Source organism: Protopterus annectens, chromosome 4.part0 (genome assembly GCF_019279795.1).
Source record: "Protopterus annectens isolate FY-2018-M chromosome 4.part0, PAN1.0, whole genome shotgun sequence".
Classification (NCBI taxonomy): Eukaryota; Metazoa; Chordata; order Ceratodontiformes; family Protopteridae; genus Protopterus; species Protopterus annectens.
In genome coordinates, this window is record NC_056733.1 from 685,381,169 (window position 1) to 685,403,434 (window position 22,266).

At 41.1% G+C, this 22,266-nt stretch overlaps 1 protein-coding gene across 3 annotated transcripts in view; it reads left to right on the forward strand.

The window, feature by feature from the left end:
• The window catches only part of LOC122799527 (P2X purinoceptor 4-like), a 1,302,595-nt gene that overhangs the window by 1,142,045 nt on the left and 138,284 nt on the right, over positions 1 to 22,266 (forward strand). For all 3 annotated transcript variants that reach the window (XM_044068651.1, XM_044068650.1, XM_044068652.1), the window contains exon 11: positions 1,578 to 1,673. In XM_044068651.1, the coding sequence (XP_043924586.1) occupies positions 1,578 to 1,673 (96 nt within the window). The remainder of the gene's footprint in view (positions 1 to 1,577; positions 1,674 to 22,266) is intronic.

The following is a 22,266-nucleotide window of genomic DNA, read 5'->3' on the forward strand; positions in this document are numbered from 1 at the left end:
AGTGCTCTGTGTGAAAATACACACAGACCGAAGCTGACCTAACAGTTGTTTTGTGACTGGTAGTCTTATGATTTGTCGCTCTTGGCTAAGGCACAAATGATGTCGTAATTCTTATGCAATCTTCTATGCAGGAAAATATTTCAGATGTTTAAAACCGCCTTTCTTGCCATTGCATTCGTCTAGCTACACAAAATAGAAAAGATGTGCAGTATTGTTAGCTGAAAATCTAATTTTGAAAACTTGTACGGTACTTTTCCATTATCGGGGCAACACGCAGTTATCACACAGCGGTTAGCCCTGAAGCGGTAGTTTTGAAAGATTTCCCTTCTGTAACTGTGCTGAATTAGAGGCCTGGCTTTCTTGTGAATTTTTTTACCTTAGTCCCTTTTCTTATTCCCGATTTTAAGCACTGCCGCTCACAGTGCATCATTAAGCATGGTATTTAAAGATATTAAGCAGTCATGTAACATATGTGGCTAAAATGGGAAAAGCAGTCAAACCGGGATTGAAATCTTTAACTTGTACATGGTGGCACTATCACACAAGTGCTGTAATCCTCCCTGAAGTTGTCAATACGAAATGGATTCAGATATGCCACTTAATGGGACACCCTTCCAGTTCAGTTTAACCCATGCTGTACAGTTGGTTGTAACAGGCAGAAATTAGTTGGGAAAAATAGCCTTGTTTTACCTGCGTATGTAGTAATAAGTCTTTTTCTTCTTCTTGGAAAAAACACTGTATGCTGGTTACCGTGAGTTTGGGTATTACACACACTACGGCATTATTAAATACTATCTTTAAGTTAAGATAACTGTATTCTCTTCCATGATGTATTTCAAGGGTGAAAAAAAATCATGATTCTTTTTATCCATTGGTCAACCAATCTGCATACGCAATTAACACTACTAGTGAGTTATTGGACTATCAGCCAGTTGTGTTTTATAATGCGAGCGGGAAACCGTGCCTGAAAAACTGCCATTATTCCTTTCTTTTATCATATTTTTCATTTGAAATGTGTCTTCAGAAAAAGTGAAGGCTATAAACACAGCGGCAGCAGTGCAATCATTGCGACCGCGTGCTACGATTCCAACTGCTCATTACACCTGTTTTCCCGATAACGGAAAAGTATCACTTGTACTAAACCCAGATTATGCTTTCCAACAATATGATATATTTATATAACTACACATAAACCAACAGTAGAGCATTGCATACGAAAGAGTATGCTCTGCTACTTATAAAATCATTGTGTGCTAACATTCTGGGCTACAGATAGTCAAGCCAAATGGCATCTATAACTACACGGTTATGTACTTCAGCAAAGATTCACCCGTCTGGTAGCAGTTGGGGGTTACCCTGACATTCAGCTGCATTCACTTTTGAGTGAATGGCTGTCATGGATAAGGAACATGTAAAGGTAAACCATGCAGTGTGCTAAATATTTTGATGGAAAACTATATTTGACTGTGTTTTCTTGCAGTGTTTAGAATGCTGTTCTAGAGAGCTGATGCATTGTCACTTTTTTCTATCGATTATATTTGTATGAGATCTATATACGTATATGTTTTTTTCTTTAGGCTACAGTTCTGTGCGATATAATTGTCCTCTACTTGTTAAAGAAGAAATACTACTACAGAGAGAAGAAGTACAAATATGTTGAAGACTATGAACTGGTATGTGTGATTTGTTCTGATTATGTCTGTATATGGTTAGACAAACTGAAACTGAATCAAGTAAAATTCACATAGCAAATAATTAAAAGGTGCTAATGATGCCAGTGGGTACTTAAGTTAAACTCTGCAACAACTTCTGATCATACCTCTCGATGCAAGAAATGTAGACAAAGCCAAAAATAATAGGGGCACAAAGCCCTGAAAATAGGGACACATTTTAGATATTGCTCCTAAAAACTTCAAACATTGCTAGAATAGCAGGTTTTGCATTATTATGTATTTTCGCATTATTATGTATTTTCTGAAGGATATGAAGTCTAAAACACAAATATCTCTCCTTGTTTAGTATTATTTATTGACTTTAGTCCTTACTGCTTTGCAAGAAAATTGCAGATTTTATGAGGACTCGACCAAAAATATGTGGCAAAAAATCTTAACATTCTACAAATATCTGTACAGTTGAGAGGTATACGATAAACCCAGAAGCTCCAAACTAGCCATGCATGCAGAAACCATATAAAATGTAAACAGCACCGGTTACTTTTTGTGTGTTATGTTAGATGGAGCTGTAATGACTTGAAAATCTTTTGTACAATTCATTCTGAGTTTCTTTTATTATGGTCAGTAACCAAACCAGATTGTCTTATCTTATTTGTTGTGTGTGTGTGGCGGAGGCATGCAAGGAGGAAAGAATGTGCATGGGTTACTTGCATAAAATTAGACCCTGTTGGTAACAGCCTGCATATCATTGCTGGAGCCTTCCTGTGGCCTGACTGAGTGCTTTTCACACTATCTGGAGATATACAGAGCTAAGCATATTTTTCTGGTACTTCAGAGTTGTGTACTGTTAATTGTTGCTTGACTAATTTTGTATCATTGCTGGCTGACTTCAGAGTTGTGCTCTATTTTTGCTTCACTGTATAGTTTTTCAGATCTCTGCTGAAGATATTGTTTTTTTCCCTACCTATTCATGTCTTGTTGTTTAAATTTGGAGGCTTTTGCAGTTGCCCACCCCCACTCTAGATCTGATCTGGGACACTCCCCCCAGTCCCATCTCTTTACCTCATTCTACCTAATAGACTACTTCTGCACTTGTTTTTAGTCATTTTTGTTTGGTCTAACATTGCTGCATACTCAAGTGTACTAGCTTGCACTGCATTTGAATTGTTTTTACTGCTGTTTTAGCTACTTTTCTGTATAAAAAAAAAATCTAAGCCTGTTTCCTACTTTTCCTGTAACTAGTGTAGTCCAGATTCAGATTTGCTGTATCCAGGACTGTATGTAAGCTTCTGAGCCCCCCCCCCCCAAAGCTTTCTGTGTTGGAGGGAAGCCTTCTCATTTATCAGTGGGAGTGGTAAGCACTAGGTAACCTATCTACCACATAAGGAGAGGTTCTGGCCCAGAAATTGTAGTTCTTGGCCGTTTGGGCAGTTTTTCCATCTCTCTTAACTTTCTGATTTAAAAGCCTGCATTTGCACTTGTTTTCCCCCCTTTCCTGTAACTAGTTTAGTCCAGATACAGATTCTTAGTTTTAGCACTTCACTTTGCTTATTCGTGATCAGCACTTGTTCAGAACTTGTAAGCACTAAATAAGCTACTAATTACTACAGCACTCAACCTTCCTCATCACCTAGAGGAAAACAGTTTTGGTACTTACTTTCCTCACTTGCTTAGAGAAAAACAGTTCTTGTACTCACTTTCCTCACTTATCTAGAGGAAAATATTTTTTTATTCAGGCATGCTCAAGGGTCAACTCCCAGTGTTCTCTCCTGTCTATCTAATTAATCTGGGCATCTTGGGGCAATGTAGAAATCGCCTCATGTACACAGACAACCCTCTCCTCCTACCACCCAACACTACAAACCGAGAGAGATGCACTTATCTAGCCAAACTGGAGGCAAAGCTCTCTCCAACCAAGACTGAACTTGACAGTCAAGAGGAGAAGGTAAACACTTGCACCACACCACACTCATCACATAGTCTCACTAAATCTACACAACCACAATCCACACATAGAAGCACAAAAACATTCACGGAGGCTCTCAATAATAATCTGCTCAAGCAGCAGAGACCTCCAAAGCAGAAATGCAAGCAACCTCCACCCTCCCAACACAACCCAAATGACACATAGCCCGCAGACTGTGTGCCACTCAACCACAGCCAATAAAGCAAAACAATGTCCCCAACACACTAATCATAGGTGACGTTATAGTCAGGCAAACTGATGTCCCACTCACCAGGCTAAACAAGGAGAAGGTTACTGTCAGCTGCCTGTCAGGTTCCAGGATCCGCCACATAACCCACGCACTCAGGTCACTCCATAACAAGTACAAATATGACTCTGTCATTGTTCATGTTGGTGTGAACGACCAGGGACATACCTCCCTGGACTACACGAAAAGAGACATGGAAGAGCTCTCCAATCTTGTAGCCCAGGCAGGTATAACCGTAGCCCTGAGTAGCATTCTGCCATCACCCAGAATTATACCGCATTACAAGGACAAAATGATTGACTTCAACAGTTGGCTAAGCTTCTGGTGTCATTCTAAAGGGATCCAGTATCTGTCTGCCTGGGATGACATGGTCGACAGACCACGATGCTTTGCCAGAGATGGGCCTGCACCTGTCACACCTGGGATTCCGGATACTGGCTAAGGTTCTTGCCGCCCCTATAATGCCTTTTTTAGGCAAGGTTCAAATGACAAATTCACCACCATAACAGGAACAGGCAACCAAATCTGAGGGTGATGCTACTCAAAGCTAGAAGTCTAAATCTCAGAATACACTCACTTGAGGCATGCCTTAAAGTGGAGAACATTTATATCTGTGCAGTGACTGAGACCTGGTTCAAGGCTCCAGAGAGCACCCCTGCACTACCAGGCTATAACTTATACCACACTTTTCGGCCATATAACCTGGACTGGAACACCAAAGGCAGAGGTGTGCCCATATTCATTAAGGATATCCACACCTCCAGGCTAGTTGCTCAGCATAATGCATCCGAGGTTATCCAAGTGCAACTAACTCTGGGCAAAACTGCAATACAAATTGTAGCTTACTACGGATCCCCCACCGTCCCCCAGGATTCCCACTCCTCTTTTCTTGATGTACTGGCAAATATTAGGGTTCAACCAAACACCCTAATGGGCGATTTCAACTACCCCACCATTAACTGGGAAAACTACTCGTGTGCCAACTCCTTTGCTCAACGCTTTCTGGAATTCATAAACTCCAATGACCTGGATCAACTTATCCACACCCCCACCTGGGGCAACAGTATCCTAGATCTAGTCATTACCAGCATGAGTGACCGGTGTTCCACACCTGAAGTCAACGCCTCATTGGTCCGATCCGACCATAATCTAATCACCCTAGATATCTACATCCTACCCCCACCCCCATTAAGGAAACCACGGTAAAAAATTTCTCCAAAGCCAACTTCGTGACACCCATGCAGATGGACAGTACAGTTACGACTACTGAATCCTACACAGTTGCACTTTATAAGCACTTACACGAGTGAATGGATCGTGCCATCCCAAACAGAACCAAGACGCTATCCTCCAAAAAAAGGAAGCCAATCTGATGGTCCCCTACCATGAACAAACTGTACAACAGAAGACTAAACTGTTGCAAAAGAGTAACATCCCATGAGTGGAGGAGCTCCCCTGGTCAGCTTCAGTAAGAAGCTGCGATCCCTGATAAAATCCTCCAAACAAAATCACCACCGATTCTAAAGACAACCATAAAGCATTTTGTAGCTATGTCAAGAATCTCAATGGCAACACTCAGATCTGCTCTGAGTTACAGCACAATGGCACTAAATATACAGGCCCAACTGATATTGCCAACATCCTGGCAGATAGGTTCAGTGCTAACTTTACCTCCCTCTCATCCCCTAAAGGGCCCATCTCTAAACCGGAAGAATGCAAAGTTCCTGTAATCATGGCTGCACAGGTTAAAAACCACACTCTCCAAATCCAGGAACACAGCATCCATGGGACCAGACAACATCCCAGGCTGCGTTCCACATGAACTACAGAACGAACTGGCACCCCACCTTAGTACCATGTCATTCATAGCCTCACTTCAGGCTTTGTGCCCGCTGAATGGCGCACAGCAACAGTTATCCCACTCCACAAGAGGGGGAGCCACCACAGACCCCGGGAACTACCGCCCCATTAGCCTGACGAGCCTGGTCTGCAAGGCCATGGAACGTATCATCATGGAACTTATAAGCAAAGACATTGGTAATCTCCAAACTCTGGACCCCACCCAGTTCGGGTTTGTAAAAGGCAGATCATGTCTCCTAAACCTGATAGACTTCTTTGAAGCAGTCACCAAGCTGTAGACAAGGGTAAGGTGGGTTCACACAGCCTATCTAGATCTTGCCAAGGCTTTCAATACCATCTCCCACTCTGGAATTATTGATAATCTCACTAAACTAGGTGTAAATCCATGTGTCACAAGATGGGTTGCCAACTGGCTCACTGACAGAACCCACACTGTGAAAGTAGCAGACTCCAAATCCGACTTCAGACCAGTGATAAGTGGAGTAACACAGGGTACAGTCCTGGGTCCTCTCCTGTTTGGTATCTACTTCTCTGAAGTACAGGCTAACACAGAAGATCTTTGGCTAACGAAGTTTGCAGATGACTGCAAACTAGGAGCCATAATCAAAACTCCTAACGATGTGGACATCCTACAAAAGGGCCTCACTTGAGACAGATGCCTGGTGTCAAAGCCATGGCCTCAAGCTCAATGCCAAAAAGTGCATTGTCATCCCCTTTGATAAAAACTCTGTACCCATGATCTACAACATAGGTGGTAGTATACTTAACACCGAAAGTGTGATGAGACCTTGGGACACAGGTGGACCGTAGTCTCTCCTTTGATAATCACATCGCCACAGTAGTCAGGAAATCCTTCTACATAGCACACCTCATTACAAAAGGTTTCTCTTCCAGAAAAAAAAGAGGCCATTGTTCCCCTCTACTCATCACTCATTAGACCCATTATAGAGTACAACCCCCTTTTTGGTATATACCTCACAAGACATCTACAACAACTGGAAAGGCCACAGAAATACCTCACAAAGAGGATTACCAGTCTCAAACAGATTCTCTATGCAGACAGTCTCAAAAAACTCCAGCTTTACTCTGTCGCCTATTGCCTTCTCAGAGGTGATCTCTGCCTAACCTACAAAGCTATGTCAAACCCAGAGCTGTTGGACATGCTCCACTTAGAAATCCCAATCCCTCCGAGCTACATGCTCTAGGGTCCTAAACCTTGTCACCACAATAAACAGAACATGCTGGAGGGATAGATTCCTGTCCCAGAGACTTCCCATACTCTGGAATAAACAACCTGTCTATATCAAACAAAGCTCCTCATTAGCACTCTTCAAGAAAAATCTTGATTGGATGGGAAATGGAAAATTCACCCCGGGGATCACTTCTGTGGCTTTACTCGACAGTGGCACAGGAAAATAATTTTCTTGGGTGGCAAAAGCCAGGGTACCTTTTTGGCTGGGCTTGTATAGGCCCTAAGGCCGATAGGTTTATAGGTAGGTACTAGGCTATGTGACAGTTACTGGTAACATTTTACTGAATATGTATTGTGTTAAAACTTGCACATTTTTATTTAGATTTGTTAGACTTTATTTTGCTTATGTGAACATTCAACAATTTTTTTTTAAAACTAGATCTTATGGTTATTTAATTGTATTTTGGTTTGAATGTGGTTCTATGTTGATTGCGTTTGGTGCCAGTCATTTTTATATTGAATTTGCTATATTGTTTTAACTGACTATTGTAACCGGTTCAGTAGGCTTTGCTGTTTGTCTGATGGTAAGTCCCATGCATCATACCTCTCAACCTCTTTAAAATATGGACAAAGTTATAGTAATGGGGAAGGGGACAAAGTCCCAAAAATAGGGGCAATTTTTAAATGTTGCTTTTACAACCTTAGAATGCTAATAGGCTAAAAGACTTTGCAATAGCATGAATTTTCTGAAGGGTATGAAGCCTGAAACTCATTCTGTTGTAAGGAAAGTGGTATACAACACTGATTCCAAAAAAGCAACAAAAGTACAGTGTAATACAAAAATAAAAAGAGTGGAACAAAAAAAAAAACAGGTAAGTATTCTGACAAGACTGCATGGTTTACCACAGCTGAGCATGCTTGCTTTTTTTTTTTTTTTTTTGGTTTAGTTTAGAAGCCATCATGTATAGGCTGACTTCTCAGAAAGGTGAAGATGTTCTTCATTCCACATTGCTGCAGTCCTAACTATTGGGTAGTCCGCTGTCCAGTCGGCCCGAATACCAAAGTATATGGCTGACGTCGGTCAGGGCGCATTAGACTGACGTCAGTACGTCAGGGTACTAATGCGCATGACCAACGTCATATCCTCAGTCTTTTTTGCCGCGTGGTCCGATGCAGAAGCAATTTTGCGAGTGCAGGTTGGCGTTCTGAAAGTTTCTGAAGCCAGAGTTTCAGACCGAATCAAAGTTGGCTAAGTACCCGTTAGAATATTTTGGTTTTTTCTTGCCTCGGTATTTAACCGGATGTCAGAAAAAGTGAATAACTGTATTTCTTGTGGGAAACAGATACCTCATAGGGATTACCATACTTTGTGTATACCTTGTTTAGGGCCTGAGCACGACGTTGTTGGATGCCGCTCTTGTGCTAGATTTAACAAACGCACTATTAAGAGAAGGTTAGACTGTGCCAGGTTAGTGTTTGGGAAGCGTTGTAATTATAAAATGCCGCCGGATGCTCCGGCGCTTCGCTAAAAACGCAAGGACAAAACAGCAAAGCCTAGAGTGGAAGAACCGACAGTCCCAGATGTCGGTTCTTTAGAGGGCTCAGTGGAGCCGGAGGTTTTGCCAGGTGTTTCTTTGGAGTCTCAGGGAGAAACTTTACTGTTACAGGATGTATCCTCTCAGGAAGTAGGCCAGGCTGAGGGGGCTTCTCAGGTGGCTGTTCTTCCCTCTCTTCCTAAGGTGGTCAGAGCCTCCCCTTCTGTTTCCAAGGCTACTTTGAGGGGCAGGCCGAGTTTTGCTTCAGTGGGGGTTTCTCCTAGTGCTTCAGGGTCTTTGCCTAAGAAACATATGCTTAAAATGGCAGAGGATTTGATTACTATGATAAGGGGTTCTATGCCCCCTCCTGATAAGAGGCCTAGGGTGGAACCTGAGTTTGAGAGTTTTGAGCAATGCTCGGAGGCTTCTGAGTCTTCGGCTGAAGACTTGCAGGAGTACCCTCCTTATTCTGATTCTGATGTGGATGATTCTACTCCTTCAGCTTCCCTCCTGAGGATTTTTCATTTTCAGAGACTCTGCATTCCATGAGGGAGCATTTTAAATGGGAAGGTCAAGATTTCTCTGATTCCAGGAAAAGGCTTAGGAAATTCTTGTTTTACCCCAGCATAGGCCTTTAGCTATACCTCCTGTTTTGAATGTGGTGGAAGATGTTTTTGCAGAGGCTTCCTTGAATCCTGATTCTTTGCCTCCTGCCCCAGTTAAACCGGATAGGTATTATAGGGTGCCTGAAGCTCATAAGTATCTTTTAAGAGTCCTAGGGCAGACCCGAAACTGTCTCTCAGGGGCCTAAAGGTGTGAAGGCCTCAGTTGTTAAAAATCCTGTCCCTCCTGATAAAGAGGCAAGGGCTTTGGATAGATGGGGAAAGAAAGTGTATACTTCCACTTTAGCCATGAGGGCGTTGAATTGTCAGTTTCACATGTTAAAATATCAGAATTATCTTCTTTCACAGTTGAAATCTAAGGTGGATGCTCTGGCGGAAGGCATTGAGTGTAAAGAGTTGCAGGATTTAGTTCATGTGTCTGAACAGGTGGGTAAACATTCCTTGCAATGTGGTTTTGATGCTGTGCAGGCCTCCTCCAGGGTGGCTGCCACTGGTTCTGTTCTTCGTAGGCACGCCTGGTTGAGAGATCAGAATTTAGCTGAGCATGTTAAGACACGGATTTTGGATGCTCCCTTGCAGTCTGATGTGGTGTTTGGTTCGCCTGTAGAAGCAGTTTTGAAGAAAATGGAGGACAAGGCTAAGTCTATGCAAACTGTTAAAGATTTCTTGCAGGTGCAGCCTCCGAAGTTTAGTAGAAATTGGCCTGCTAAGGGATGGACTTATCCTGCTTATGATTCCCAGTCTAGGGGTAGGTCTAGACGGGGTAGGGGCAGAGCTCAGGGTTCTTTTAGGCCTAGAACAGGGAGTTCCCCTGCTCAGACTTCTGGTGAGGGCAGGGGTCAGTCCTTTCGTAAGCAGACCCAATGACCTGCCTTTTCAGCTGCCAGTTCATTCTCGCCTGGCAGCACAGTTGGGAGGAAGACTGTCTCTTTTCAAAGAAAATTGGGATTTAATTACCCAAGACAGATGGGTTCTGGATATCATTCACCACGGTTACAGGTTTTATTTCCATACCTTGCCTCCTTTCAAAGGCATGCCAGACATTCCTCCTCTACAAAGACAAGAGGCTCACAAGCAAATTTCTCAGTTACTTCAAATAGGGGCCATTCAGCCGGTTCCTGTGCCAGAAAGGGGCCTAGGATTTTATTCTCGCCTGTTCCTAGTACCAAAGAAGGGGAACACGTGGAGACCAATTTTGGATTTATCTATCCTCAACACTTATCTGGACATTCCCAAGTTCAAAATGTTGACGTTACAACAGCTTTTACCTCTGCTGGGCAAAGATCACTGGATGGTAACTTTAGATCTCAAGGAAGCTTACCTTCATGTGCCTATAAGACTAAGTTGCAGAAAGTATCTGCGTTTTCGAGCTGGAAATTCTCATTATCAGTTCTCTGCATTGCCCTTTGGCTTATCTACTGCGCCCAGAGTATTCACAAAGGTTCTGGCTCCAGTGATAGCTTACTTCAGGCTAAAAGGAATTCAAATCTATCCTTACTTGGACGATTGCCTGATTCTGGCTCAAGAAAAGGAAGACCTTCTACAGCATTTGGAATATGTCATAGCAGTGCTAAGATGCCTAGGGTATTCTGTGAACGAAATAAAGTCCAGTCTAGTACCCTCTCAAGACATGTGCTTTCTGGGTGTGAGACTGAATACAGCAGCCCAGATGGCCTTTTTAACCCCGGACAAACAAAAGAATCTTTCCAGTTACTTCCATCAACTATCTCTTCAGTCCGGGCTGACTGCAAGGACAGTCCTTCAAGCCTTAGGGTTCATGGCATCTTGTATTCTGGTGCTTCCCAATGCCAAACTGCATATGAGGAAGCTACAATGGTATCTCAAAATGTATGGACACAGCACTGCCAGGATTTGGACACTGTCATTCAAATAATACCTTGCATTCAAAAGGAATTTTTGTGGTGGGCTCAGGAATGTCACCTAAACAAGGGACTCTCTGTGACCCGGCCAGAGGCGAGTCAAATTCTAACGACAGATGCCTCAGACATTGCTTGGGGAGCTCATCTAAATGGAAAGTGGATACAAGACAAGTGGCCTGCCAGACTACAGCATCTACATATCAACATGAAGGAGATGTTAGCAGTCCAGTTTGCATTAATGGCTTTCAAGGAGTTACTTCTTCCAGGGCAGGTGTTGATTCTAACAGACAACACAACTGTCATGTGGTACATCAACAAACAAGGGGAACACATTCTTACCCATTGTGCAGGCAAGCAATGATTTTATGGGAGACTGCGCTCAGCTTGCAACTAACTCTTCAGGCAAGGTTTCTGCCGGGAGCACAGAACTCCTTAGCAGATGTGTTAAGCAGACAAATCATGGATCCCCACAGTGGAAACTGGATCTTCATGTATTTCAAAGGTTGACAGTGTCCTGGGGAACTCCAGACATAGATCTGTTCGCTTCTCCACTAAACCACCAGCTGCCAAAGTTTTGCACAAAGAGGTTTCATCACACAGCTTGGAAAGTGGATGCTCTTTCTTTCAGTTGGAAAAATCTTCATGTGTATGCTTTCCACCTCTGCCTCTTCTTCCAAAGGTGCTTCTAAAGGTCAGACAAGACAAGCCAAGGATGATTTTAATAGCTCCAGATTGGCCTCGGCAGCACTGGTACCCATTACTGAGGAGTCTGGTAAAGAAGCCTCCATGGCCTTTACCCTTGATTCCACATCTGTTGTCTCAGAAGGACGGTCGCCTGCTCAATGTCAAGCTTCACTCTCTTCATCTAACAGCCTGGCATATTCTGTTTTGAAAGACAGCAGGTCTCAACTTCCTCAACAGGTTTTAAATGTGATTATGGAAGCCAGAAGACCTAGTACAAGGAAAGTGTGCAGAAAAATGGAAGAGATTTTTATTTTGGACTGCAGCAAAGAATTTGGAGATTTCAGAGCCTAATTTGAGTGTGGCTCTTCAATATCTTACTGAGTTATTGGACAAAGGTTTGTCTTTCTCTTCCATTAAGATTCATGCTGCAGCAATTTCAGCTCACTATGATTGTGACCCACCATTGTTTTCACATCCTTTGTTCAAGCAATTTCTTAGAGGGGCAAAGAATATAAGACCCCCACGTAGAGCTCCTACTCCTGCTTGGGATCTCAATTTTGTGTTGGAGAAACTTACTCTACAACCTTTTGAGCCTGCAGCTACTGCTGAACTGAAATACTTGTCATGGAAGACTGCTTTTTTTTGGCCATTACTTCTGCAAGAAGGGTTTCTGAGTTACAGGCCCTTATGGCGGTTGAGCCTTTTTGATTTTTCATAAGGATAGGGTATCATTACGCACTAATCCTTCCTTTATGCCTAAAGTGGTTTCTAGTGTGGCTTTAAACCAAACTATTCATTTGCCTACGTTTTATGCAGATCCCCAAAATAAAGGGGAAAAGATTTTGCACACTTTAGATGTACACAGGCAATTGCGTTATTATTTGAGCAGGACTAAGGATTTTAGGCAGTCTCAGCAGTTGTTTGTTTCTTTTGCTTTGAGTTCTCAGGGCAAGCCTGTGTCAAAACAAACTATTTCTAGATGGATTGGGTGTTGCATTTCATTTTGTTATTCCCATCATGGCAAGGAGATTCCAGCTGGGATTAGGCCTCATTCCACTAGGGCTACTGCCACTTCAACAGCATTTCTGAGGGGGGTGGCAACTAAGGATATTTTGGAGGCAGCTACTTGGAGTTCAGTGCATACTTTCTCTAAGCATTATCACCTTCCTCTCTACTCTAAGTCTAGGGCTGGTTTTGCCACAGCTATTTTGCAGGGCATGTTGTCAGTTCCTGCTTCCTTATGATTTGCCAGCCTCCCTTACCTCTGCTTTGGGATTCTACCCAATAGTTAGGACTGCAGCAATGTGGAATGAAGAACATAGTACAGTTTTGTACCTACCATAAATGTAGATGTTCGAGGATCCACATTGCTGCAGTCCAATTTACCCTCCCTCCTTCCCTCTGTGTTTAGGGGTGGTTGTGTAGGTGAGGTTATATTCTGCTAATTTTGTATATTTTGTATATATATATATATTTTGGTGCAGGTATGTTGGGAGTTTTTGGTTTTTGGCCTTATCTTTTCAGGGTCTTCTGACATCTGGGGCAAGAAAAGACTGAGGATATGACGTCGGTCATGCGCATTAGTACCCTGACGTACTGACGTCAGTCTAATGCGCCCTGACCGACGTCAGCCATATACTTTGGTATTCGGGCCGACTGGACAGCGGACTACCCAATAGTTAGGACTGCAGCAATGTGGATCCTCGAACATCTACATTTATGGTAGGTACAAAACTGTACTTTCTACAGTTTGTGAGCATAAGTGGCAACTTTTCCATAGTTTGTGTTGTAGGACATGGCTTGCCTAAAACGCAAACAAAAATACAAGTGTAACGACAATAGCTTAATGATATGGGGTACAAAATATTTTTAAAAGGCAACACTAAGGAATATGTTTTAAAAAGTTACTGAAACTTTAAATTGTGCAATAGCGAGAAATCCAAAGTAGGCTGCCTAATAAGTTTTTTGGGAAGTGTGCATGCACGTGCACTTTATGTAAGTCATTGGTTAACTTTTATTTTACAAAAATATTTAAAAAGAAGCTTTGACGCCAAGCTATATATTGGCAGTACCACACTTTGACAGCTTGCTGTTCAGCTGCTGATGTATACAAATCTTCGGTAAGATGAAAGCAGGATTATAATTTGGTTGGTAGTGGCACTCCGCAACAATAAGCTCCACATCAAACCAGTGCCATCCCTTTCTGGCGTACTGGAAAGCTTGAGTACCATTTACAAAGTTTTTAACGTGCAAGTCATAAAACCATGAAAGGGGCAATCCAGACAAGTAAGCTATAGCTTGCTCCGAATTACAGCTGTAACCTTTTCATTAGCTACATATGACAGCTTATTTTGACTGATTGGAAAGCACAGTCTTGGCTGCAGAGGCAGATGTATGTATGGGATATAGGTTCATACTAGGCTATCTGCCCTAGGGCATTTATAAGCCTAGCCAGAGTGTGTATGGCTTTCGCCACCCATATTAAATTAATTTTGCTATGCCCTTTTTCAAGGTTAGTATACTGTGCCTCTGTCTAACAGTGACACAGAAGTGATACCCGGGGTAAACCTACGATCGCCCATCCACTCATCAAGATTCCTCTTGAAGAGAGTCAATGAGGGACTCTGCCTAACCTGGACTGGGATTTTATTCCAGAGTGAAGGGAGCCTCTGGGTTATGAATCTGTCCCTCCAGCATGTCCTATTTATTTCAGTGCTGAGGTTCAAGTCCCTTGAGCGCGTAGCTCGATGGTATTTGGATTTTCTGAGGTGCAGCATGTCCATTAATTCCGGGTTGGACATGGCTTTATACGTCAGGCACAGATCAGATCGCCTCTGAGCAGGCGGTATGCCACTGAGTAGAGCTGGAGTTTCTTTAACCGGGCAGCATACGGCATCTGTTTGAGCCCCTTGATCCTCTTGGTGAGGTACTTTTGGGGTCTTTCCAGTTGCTGCAGGTGTCTGGTAAGGTACATCCCAAAAGGGACATTGTACTCAATTATGGGCCTGATGAAGGATGAGTAAAGAGGCGCGATGACCTCCCCTGATCTAGATGTGAATCCCTTCATGATTAGGTAGGCTATATAAAATGTTTTTCTAACCACTTTGGCCACGTGGTTGTCAAATGACAGATTGCTATCAACTTGGGTCCCCAGGTCCCTAATTACTTCTTCTGTACTTAATGGATTACCACCTATGTGGTAATTTGTGGGCACTTTGTTTTTGCCAAAGGGGATGACTATACACTTTTGGCTTAGCTTGAGGCCATGGCTCTGGCACCAGTTGTCTGTTTCTATGAGGCCCTTTTGGAGGATGCTTGTGTCTGCTGGAGAGTCTATTATGGCGCCCAGTTTGCAGTCATCTGCGAACTTGGTCAGCCACAGTCCTTCCATGTTGGCCTGTACCTCCGAGAAATATATACCGAACAAGAGAGGTCCCAGGACTGAGCCTTGTGGGATGCCACTTGTAACTGGTTTGGAGTCTGACATGGCTCCAGCTATTCTAACCATGTGGGTTCTGTCCTTGAGCCAGTTTGCAACCCATCTAGTGACATAGGGGTTTATATTTAAGCTGTTGAGCTTATCTATAATGCCCGAGTGGGGTATTGTATCAAAGGCTTTTGCGAGGTCCAGGTAGGCTGTGTGGACCACCTTCCCCTTGTCAATGGCCTTGGTGACTGTTTCAAAGAAATCGACCAGGTTCAAGAGGCAGGATCTGCCCTTAAAGCCGAACTGGGTACGATCCAGTGTCTGCAGGTCCCCAATATCTTTATTTATAAGTTCCATGATGATCCTTAAATAGCTTTGCAGACCAAGCTAGTGAGACTTATGGGGCGATAGTTTCCAGGATCCATTGAGGCACCACCTTTGTGGAGAGGGACCACTGTTGCTGTACGCCACTCTTTGGGTACATATCCTGCAGTAAGGCTGAGATTGAACAGTAGTTTTAGGTTTGGGTTTAGCTCTTCTTGGAGTTCATGTAGGACGCAGCCCGGGACACCGTCTGGTCCCATTGATGCTGTGTTTCTTGCTTTGAAGAGGGCAGCTCTTACCTGAGCTAGCCAGGATGCCAGAAGGAAAGGCTGCTCTGAGTTGTACTAATCAGTTGCCAGTTCTACGAAGTAAAGGTAAGGAACACAATATTGCAGTTAAGTGTTGCTTTTATTTATTCATTACACAGTGTGTTGATGAAAGAGACGTAGTTTAAGAATCAGTGTGTTGAAACACAAGGAAAGGAATGGAATGCTTTTTGGCAAGTCTGATAGGTTGAAACTTGCCACAAAACTGCGTGATGTTTTGAAAAATAAACCTAGGCCTGTACTGGAAATTGCAACTTTGAAAACAGCAATTAGGTGTGGCCTTTTCTGCTTGTAGGTTACTGAAGTGCATTTTAGTGAAACATTAATTTATTTATTTAATTTGCCATTTGTTAACCAGGTTAGTCCAACTGAGCCAGTGGTCCATTTTCAGTGGACAACCGAGGAGAAAAACTCCAGATAGTTATTACAAACTTACATAAAGAAAAACATCCGTCAGTGAAGTTGCATGCAAACAATACAAAAATGTGCCTTACATGAGAACGTTAGAAATTTACAAAAGGCCCGAGAATGAAGTTTACATAAACATTACAATAATGTGCATAACATGCAGTACAAATGTTAGAAGTTTGTTTTTTTTTTTTTTTTTTTTTTTTTTTTTAACAAAAAGAGAGAGATGCCAATGAGATAATACAGTTGCAGTAGGTGGGCTTTACAAAATGTGAGAGGTGGTAAGGTGGGATTTAAGTGGGATCATTGCAGTGACAGGTGTTGACATTTACAAGAAAAGTTTTATGTTTGTACTTGAGATTTATGTTAGAAATTATTTGAATGTTAAGGGGGAGTTTGTTCCACGCATGGAAAAAAAAACATTTCAGTTATAGTTTTACCAAATTCTCTTGACACCTAAAGAGCTACTGATTTGGGGGTAAATCTCCTTAACCTCCTCATGATGGACAAACCCTCAAATAAAACCTAGACCAGGTTGTAGCACCCAGAGATAGTTATTTCTTTTGTGTGGTGGGTGTGGTTCTTGTGGGCCTTGCAGTTTGGCAGATTTTTTGATTAGTGGAAGTCTGAATTTTTTTTGTCATAGTTTTAGTCAACAGTTTCACATACAGCACATGGTAAAAGATAAAAACATCCCCATGTGGAAAATATGAGATAGTTATTAGTATTACTGTCAACATGTCAACATTTTCACCATTTCTTACAAGCAATTAATTTTAGAACCGTTGATGCAATGGTGACATGAGCTAGTCAAGGCAATGGTTGTAAGTTATAAATTCATTAACAATGCAATATACTTTAGTACAAGAAGTTACATGCCCACTGTGGAGATATGTTAGGAAATGGTACCATAGGCAAGAAAGGATAGAAAAATAACCACATAGGTCTCCAAATTTTTAGTGTTCAACAAATTGGGTTTATTGTGGGCCATAATGTAAGAACATTCTGCAATAATTGTGTTCTGGAGGTCTTGGCCCTCAGCTTCTGTGGGGTTATTTTTGGCATCCTTCTTTTAAGGGCTGCCAGTGGCTTAAGAAATATGTGTCTGAGTAATAATGAGAATTTAGAATCCAGCTATACAAAAAAAAAATATTTTTTGGAATACTCCAATAATAAATCAATTGTAAATTATTATTGCTGAATGAAATTGGGAATAATTTCCAGCTGCTGTTAAATTCAGTAGTGTAGTGGTACTGCTCTTGTCTTCCCATTCGCATGGCATTTCTGCAAAGGGATTAAAGCACTTTCTCTTAAAGTATGATGAAAACATTTATTTTGTATTATTGGAGGAAAAAACAGACCTGAGCAGTTCATGGCTGTCTCTCATCTATAAGGAGATGAAAAAGCATAAACTCCTTTATTCCTAGTTTTTCATCCTCTTTTGGAGATTCAAAACTGAAGGGAGTTTAAAATGATGATCACAGTTTTGTCAGTAAAGGATAGAGAACTACATAAAATACTAAACTCTTAATTGATCTAAAAATAAGAATCCAAAGAGAATATTATGAGAACCAGAACTGAAGTAGTCTGCTATTATTAGAAAGTTTTTCCAGTACTGAGATGGGATAAAAATTAGAAAATTTAGAGTGAAGTCCATCCTGTAGCTTTGGATAGGACAAATTACTTAAACTTACCTTAGGATTGTTGTTACCCCATAAAATGCTGGAATTATTTATGGATTTAAATAGTTTGTTCAGTGTGCACAAAAAGGAATTGTTGAAAAATAAAAACCCTGGGAAACTATTCATTTTGATTTTATGTCCTCTTACAAGAAGAATGAACATTAATATATTTCAGTTTTCTAAGTCACTTTACATTTTTTTTTGAGCCAAGTTAAGATTTTTTTTTCAAATGAATGTGTGCATATCATACTTTTATTTCACATCCAGATATTTGAGTTTAAGAGAGAAATATTAACTCTTTTTATGGCCCTGTTTCTGCAGCTCGACCATTGGCTGCTTCTTTCCTGGTACTACCTCCTGGGTGTGGCTGCTTATAGGAGCAGCAATGGTCCTGGTACTACCCCCCCCCCCCGATGGGACCAGACAGCAAGATGAAGTGGAAAGTGGTGGCCAGGAGGAGTGGAGTAGATGCCTCAGCATCACATTTGATGCTCACAGCAGGGTTTTATCTTAGTTCTAAACTTGGAATAGGATTGATTTATCACAGTTCACTTTATAATTTGAAGCTTTACTGTAGTCCTCTTTTGCTTGTAACAAGTGCAAGATACATTTGTTTGTGATTTGAAAATGTAAATGTCATCCACAAATGAAGTAAAGTTGATGTCTTAATTAGAAAATGCAGTGCCTGTCATTAAAGGAGCCTGTAGAATTCTAGAAAACAAAAGCTGTATTGACGGAATGAAGAACGCAAAAGTGAAAAAGCACCCTGTCTGTATAAATTCATGTGGCTAGTGAAGTGTCGTCGTTAACTGCAAAGCAAGCAGAATCTGAATTGTAAGATTTTTACAGCTTGAATATAATTCTAAGGAAAAGTAGATTTTAAAGAATATCAAGTACAGCTGGAACACAGGCTCAGTTTAACATACTACTATAGCCGGTTCATATACTCCTAGTTGATTTAATCATCTGATATATCAAGTACAGCTGGCACACAGGCTCAGTTTAACATAGTACTATAGTCAGGTTCATATACTCCTAGTTGATTTAATCATCTGATATATCAAGTACAGCTGGAACACAGGCTCAGTTTAACATAGTACTATAGTCCAGTTCATATACTCCTAGTTGATCATCTGACTGTGTAGTGTGATATGTAATTCAGACATCGTATTATCCTGAGTATGTCTCATTTACATGAGCCCTGGCTGAAATTTTGAAAACATGTAATTTACAGTTAACTAAAATCTTTTTTGCAAATATTACTGAACAGATTTTTATATCAAGATTAAAAAGTAATATAGCACGGTAGTCTTTAGCTAAGAGGATCTGAGTTTTTTGAGAGAAGAAAATATTTCTTAGACTGGATTAAATATCCATTACTAATGCTGTGACGTATGATATGGTTACTAATGCTGTGACGTATGATATGGTTATATGGTTTCTCCAAGACTGGTGACAATATTGTAAGTATTGTGGTAACTGAGTTCCTGGAGCCTTATCTTTTTTGGAATTGTGAAATGAATTCAAAGACATCCTGTGATCAGAAGTCTGCATCAAGCTTCAGAATAAATTAACCAGGACTATTGTAAGAAAGTCTGGAAAGGAAGCTATGTATGTCATTCAGACTAATGTGCAAATTGGTAGAGGCATAGATTTCACTGCATGTGATTAAAATAACATGAGTCTATCCTTGGGGATGCGTACTGACCTAGTTTCAGTAAACTATTCAGCAGTTTAGATGGAATTGAAGCCCAGTATGCACATTTCACTTGGATTTTATATTTGAACCATGATAATGTATGAAGCATGTAAAGATTTCAGTTTTTGCTGAACACTAATTGAAGATGAAATTGAAAATTATTCTAACATAGTGGTTATCTGCCTTTATCTGTTTGTTTATGATAGTTTACTTGTACCAACCCTCTTGCCGTAGAATTAAAGGCAGCCCACCTAATATCAATAGAAACTGTGTTGCCATCTTGCAACACAAGGAATGATTTAATTAGTAGTATAACTTGTTCCTCAACCTCCTTGTTCTGCAATACAAATGACTTTTGTTCATTAGTTGCTCCAAACACAAGGTTTGAATATATTTCATCTTTTATGGCTTGAATATACTTAATCTTTTAAGTGTGATAATGAATGATCTGAGAAAGATCTTGGTTCTGATCTACAGTGGATATAATTTACAAACCCCTGTTAAAATGTCAGGTTTTTGTGATGTAAAAAAGAGACCGCAATAAATCATTTCAAAACTTTTCCCACCTTTAATGTGACCTGTAACCTGTACAATTCAATTGAAAAACATTTGTTAGGGGAAAAAAATATAAAAAAAATAAAAAATGTACAATACATTAGTTGCATAAGTGTGCACACCCTTAAACTAATACTTTGTTGTGTGTGCACATCATTAGACTAATACTTTGTTGAAGCACTTTTTGATTTAATTGCAGCATTCAGTCTTCTTGGGTACACATCTGTCATCAATTAGAGAAACTCTGATTAGCCCCAAATAAAGTTCAGCTGTTCTAGTAGGATCTTCCTGACATTTACTCAGTTGCCTGCTACAGCAGATGTCATGGTTTGCAGAGAGCTTACAAAGAGTCAAAGGGGTCTCATTTTTGAAAGGTGTCAGTCAGGAGAAGGGTACAAAAAAATTACCACCGCATTGGATATACCATGGAACACAGTAAAGACGGTCATCAAAAAGTGGCGAAAATGTAGAACATCAGTGACACTGCAAAGAACTGGATGTCCCTCCAAAATTGATGAAAAGACTAGACGAAAACTGGTCAGGATGCTGCCAAGAGACATACAGCAACACTGAAGAAGCTGCAGGAATTTCGGGCAAGTACTGGTTGTGTACTACATATGACAACCATCTCCCATATTCTCCATATGTCTGGACTGTGGGATAGGGTTGCAAGATGGAAGCCTTTTATTACACAGAAAAACATCCAAGCCCAACTAAAATTTGCAAAACAATACATAGTCTCCTAAAAGCATGTGGGAAAATGTGTTATGGTCTGAGACCAAGGTTGAACTTTTTGGCCACAGTTCCAAAAGGTACGTTTGTCACAAAAACAACACTTTGCATCACCAAAAGAACACCATCCCCACGGTGAAGCATGGTGGTGGCAGTATCACGCTTTGGGGTTGCTTTTCTTCAGCTGGAACTGGGGCTTTAGTCAAGGTGGAAGGAACTATGAACAGTTCCAAATACCAGTCACTTTTGGCCCAAAACTTTCAGGTGTCTGCTAGAAAGCTGAAAAGGAATGTTTACCTTTCAACACTACAGTGACCCCAAGCATACATCCAAATCAACAAAAGAATGGCTTCACCAGAAGAAAATTAATGTTTTGGAATGGCCCAGCCTGAGTCCAGACCTAAATCCAATAGAAAATCTGTAGGGTGACCTGAAGAAGGCTGTGCACAAAGATGCCCTTGCAATCTGACAGATTTGGAGAATTGTTGCATGGAAGAGGACATGATGGAGGGATAGATTCCTATCCTAAAGACTTCCCATACTCTGGAACAAGCTACCCATCTATGTCCAGCAAAGTTCCTCATTAGTACTCTTCAAGACAAATCTTGAGTGGATGAGAAATAGGAAATACACCCCGGGGATCATTTCTGTGGCTCTGCTAGACAGTGACGCAGGAAAATAACTTTCTTGGGTGGCGTAAGCCAGGGAACCTTGTTAGATAGGCTTGCTTAAGCCCTTTGGCCAATAACCTAGTACCTACCTATGAAGAGTGGGCAAATATTGCCAGGTCAAGATGTGCCATGCTGATAGACTCCTGCCCAGGAAGACTGAATGCTGTATTTAAATCAAAAGTTGCTTCAACAAAGTATGAGCACAGTATGTACACATTTATGCAACCAGCATATTGTACATTTTTTATATTTTTCCCCCAACAGATTTGCTTGTTTTTCAATTGAATTGTACAGGTTATAGGTCACATTAAAGGTGGGAAAAGTTTTGAAATTATTTATTGTGGTCTCATTTTTTATATCACAAACACCTGGCATTTTCGCAGGGGTGTGTAAACTTTTTATATCCACTGTATATCCAAGTTTGTATTTCTGAAAGGCTCTCAGTGGCAAGACATTTTTGATTCTTTGCCAGGATTTATAAGATGAAAAAGATAAGGTATTTTTTTTCTCCTAAGGATCCATAGTAAGGGGAAAAGAGACAGTGTGCCTTAATTAGTTTAATTAACTTTGTACCTTTATATTTGACCGCGTCTAGTGGATCCAAGTTTATCTAATGGAGCAACAATGGCCATGTTCCATTCCCCACCTACTATAGTATTGCGTTTGCTGAAACTGGATAAAATTTGAAAAAGCAAGCTAATTCTTCCCTGACAAAGGATGATGGAAAATGATGTACTCAAATTTTAATACAGCAGATCTCTAATGGGTGTCATTTCTGACAT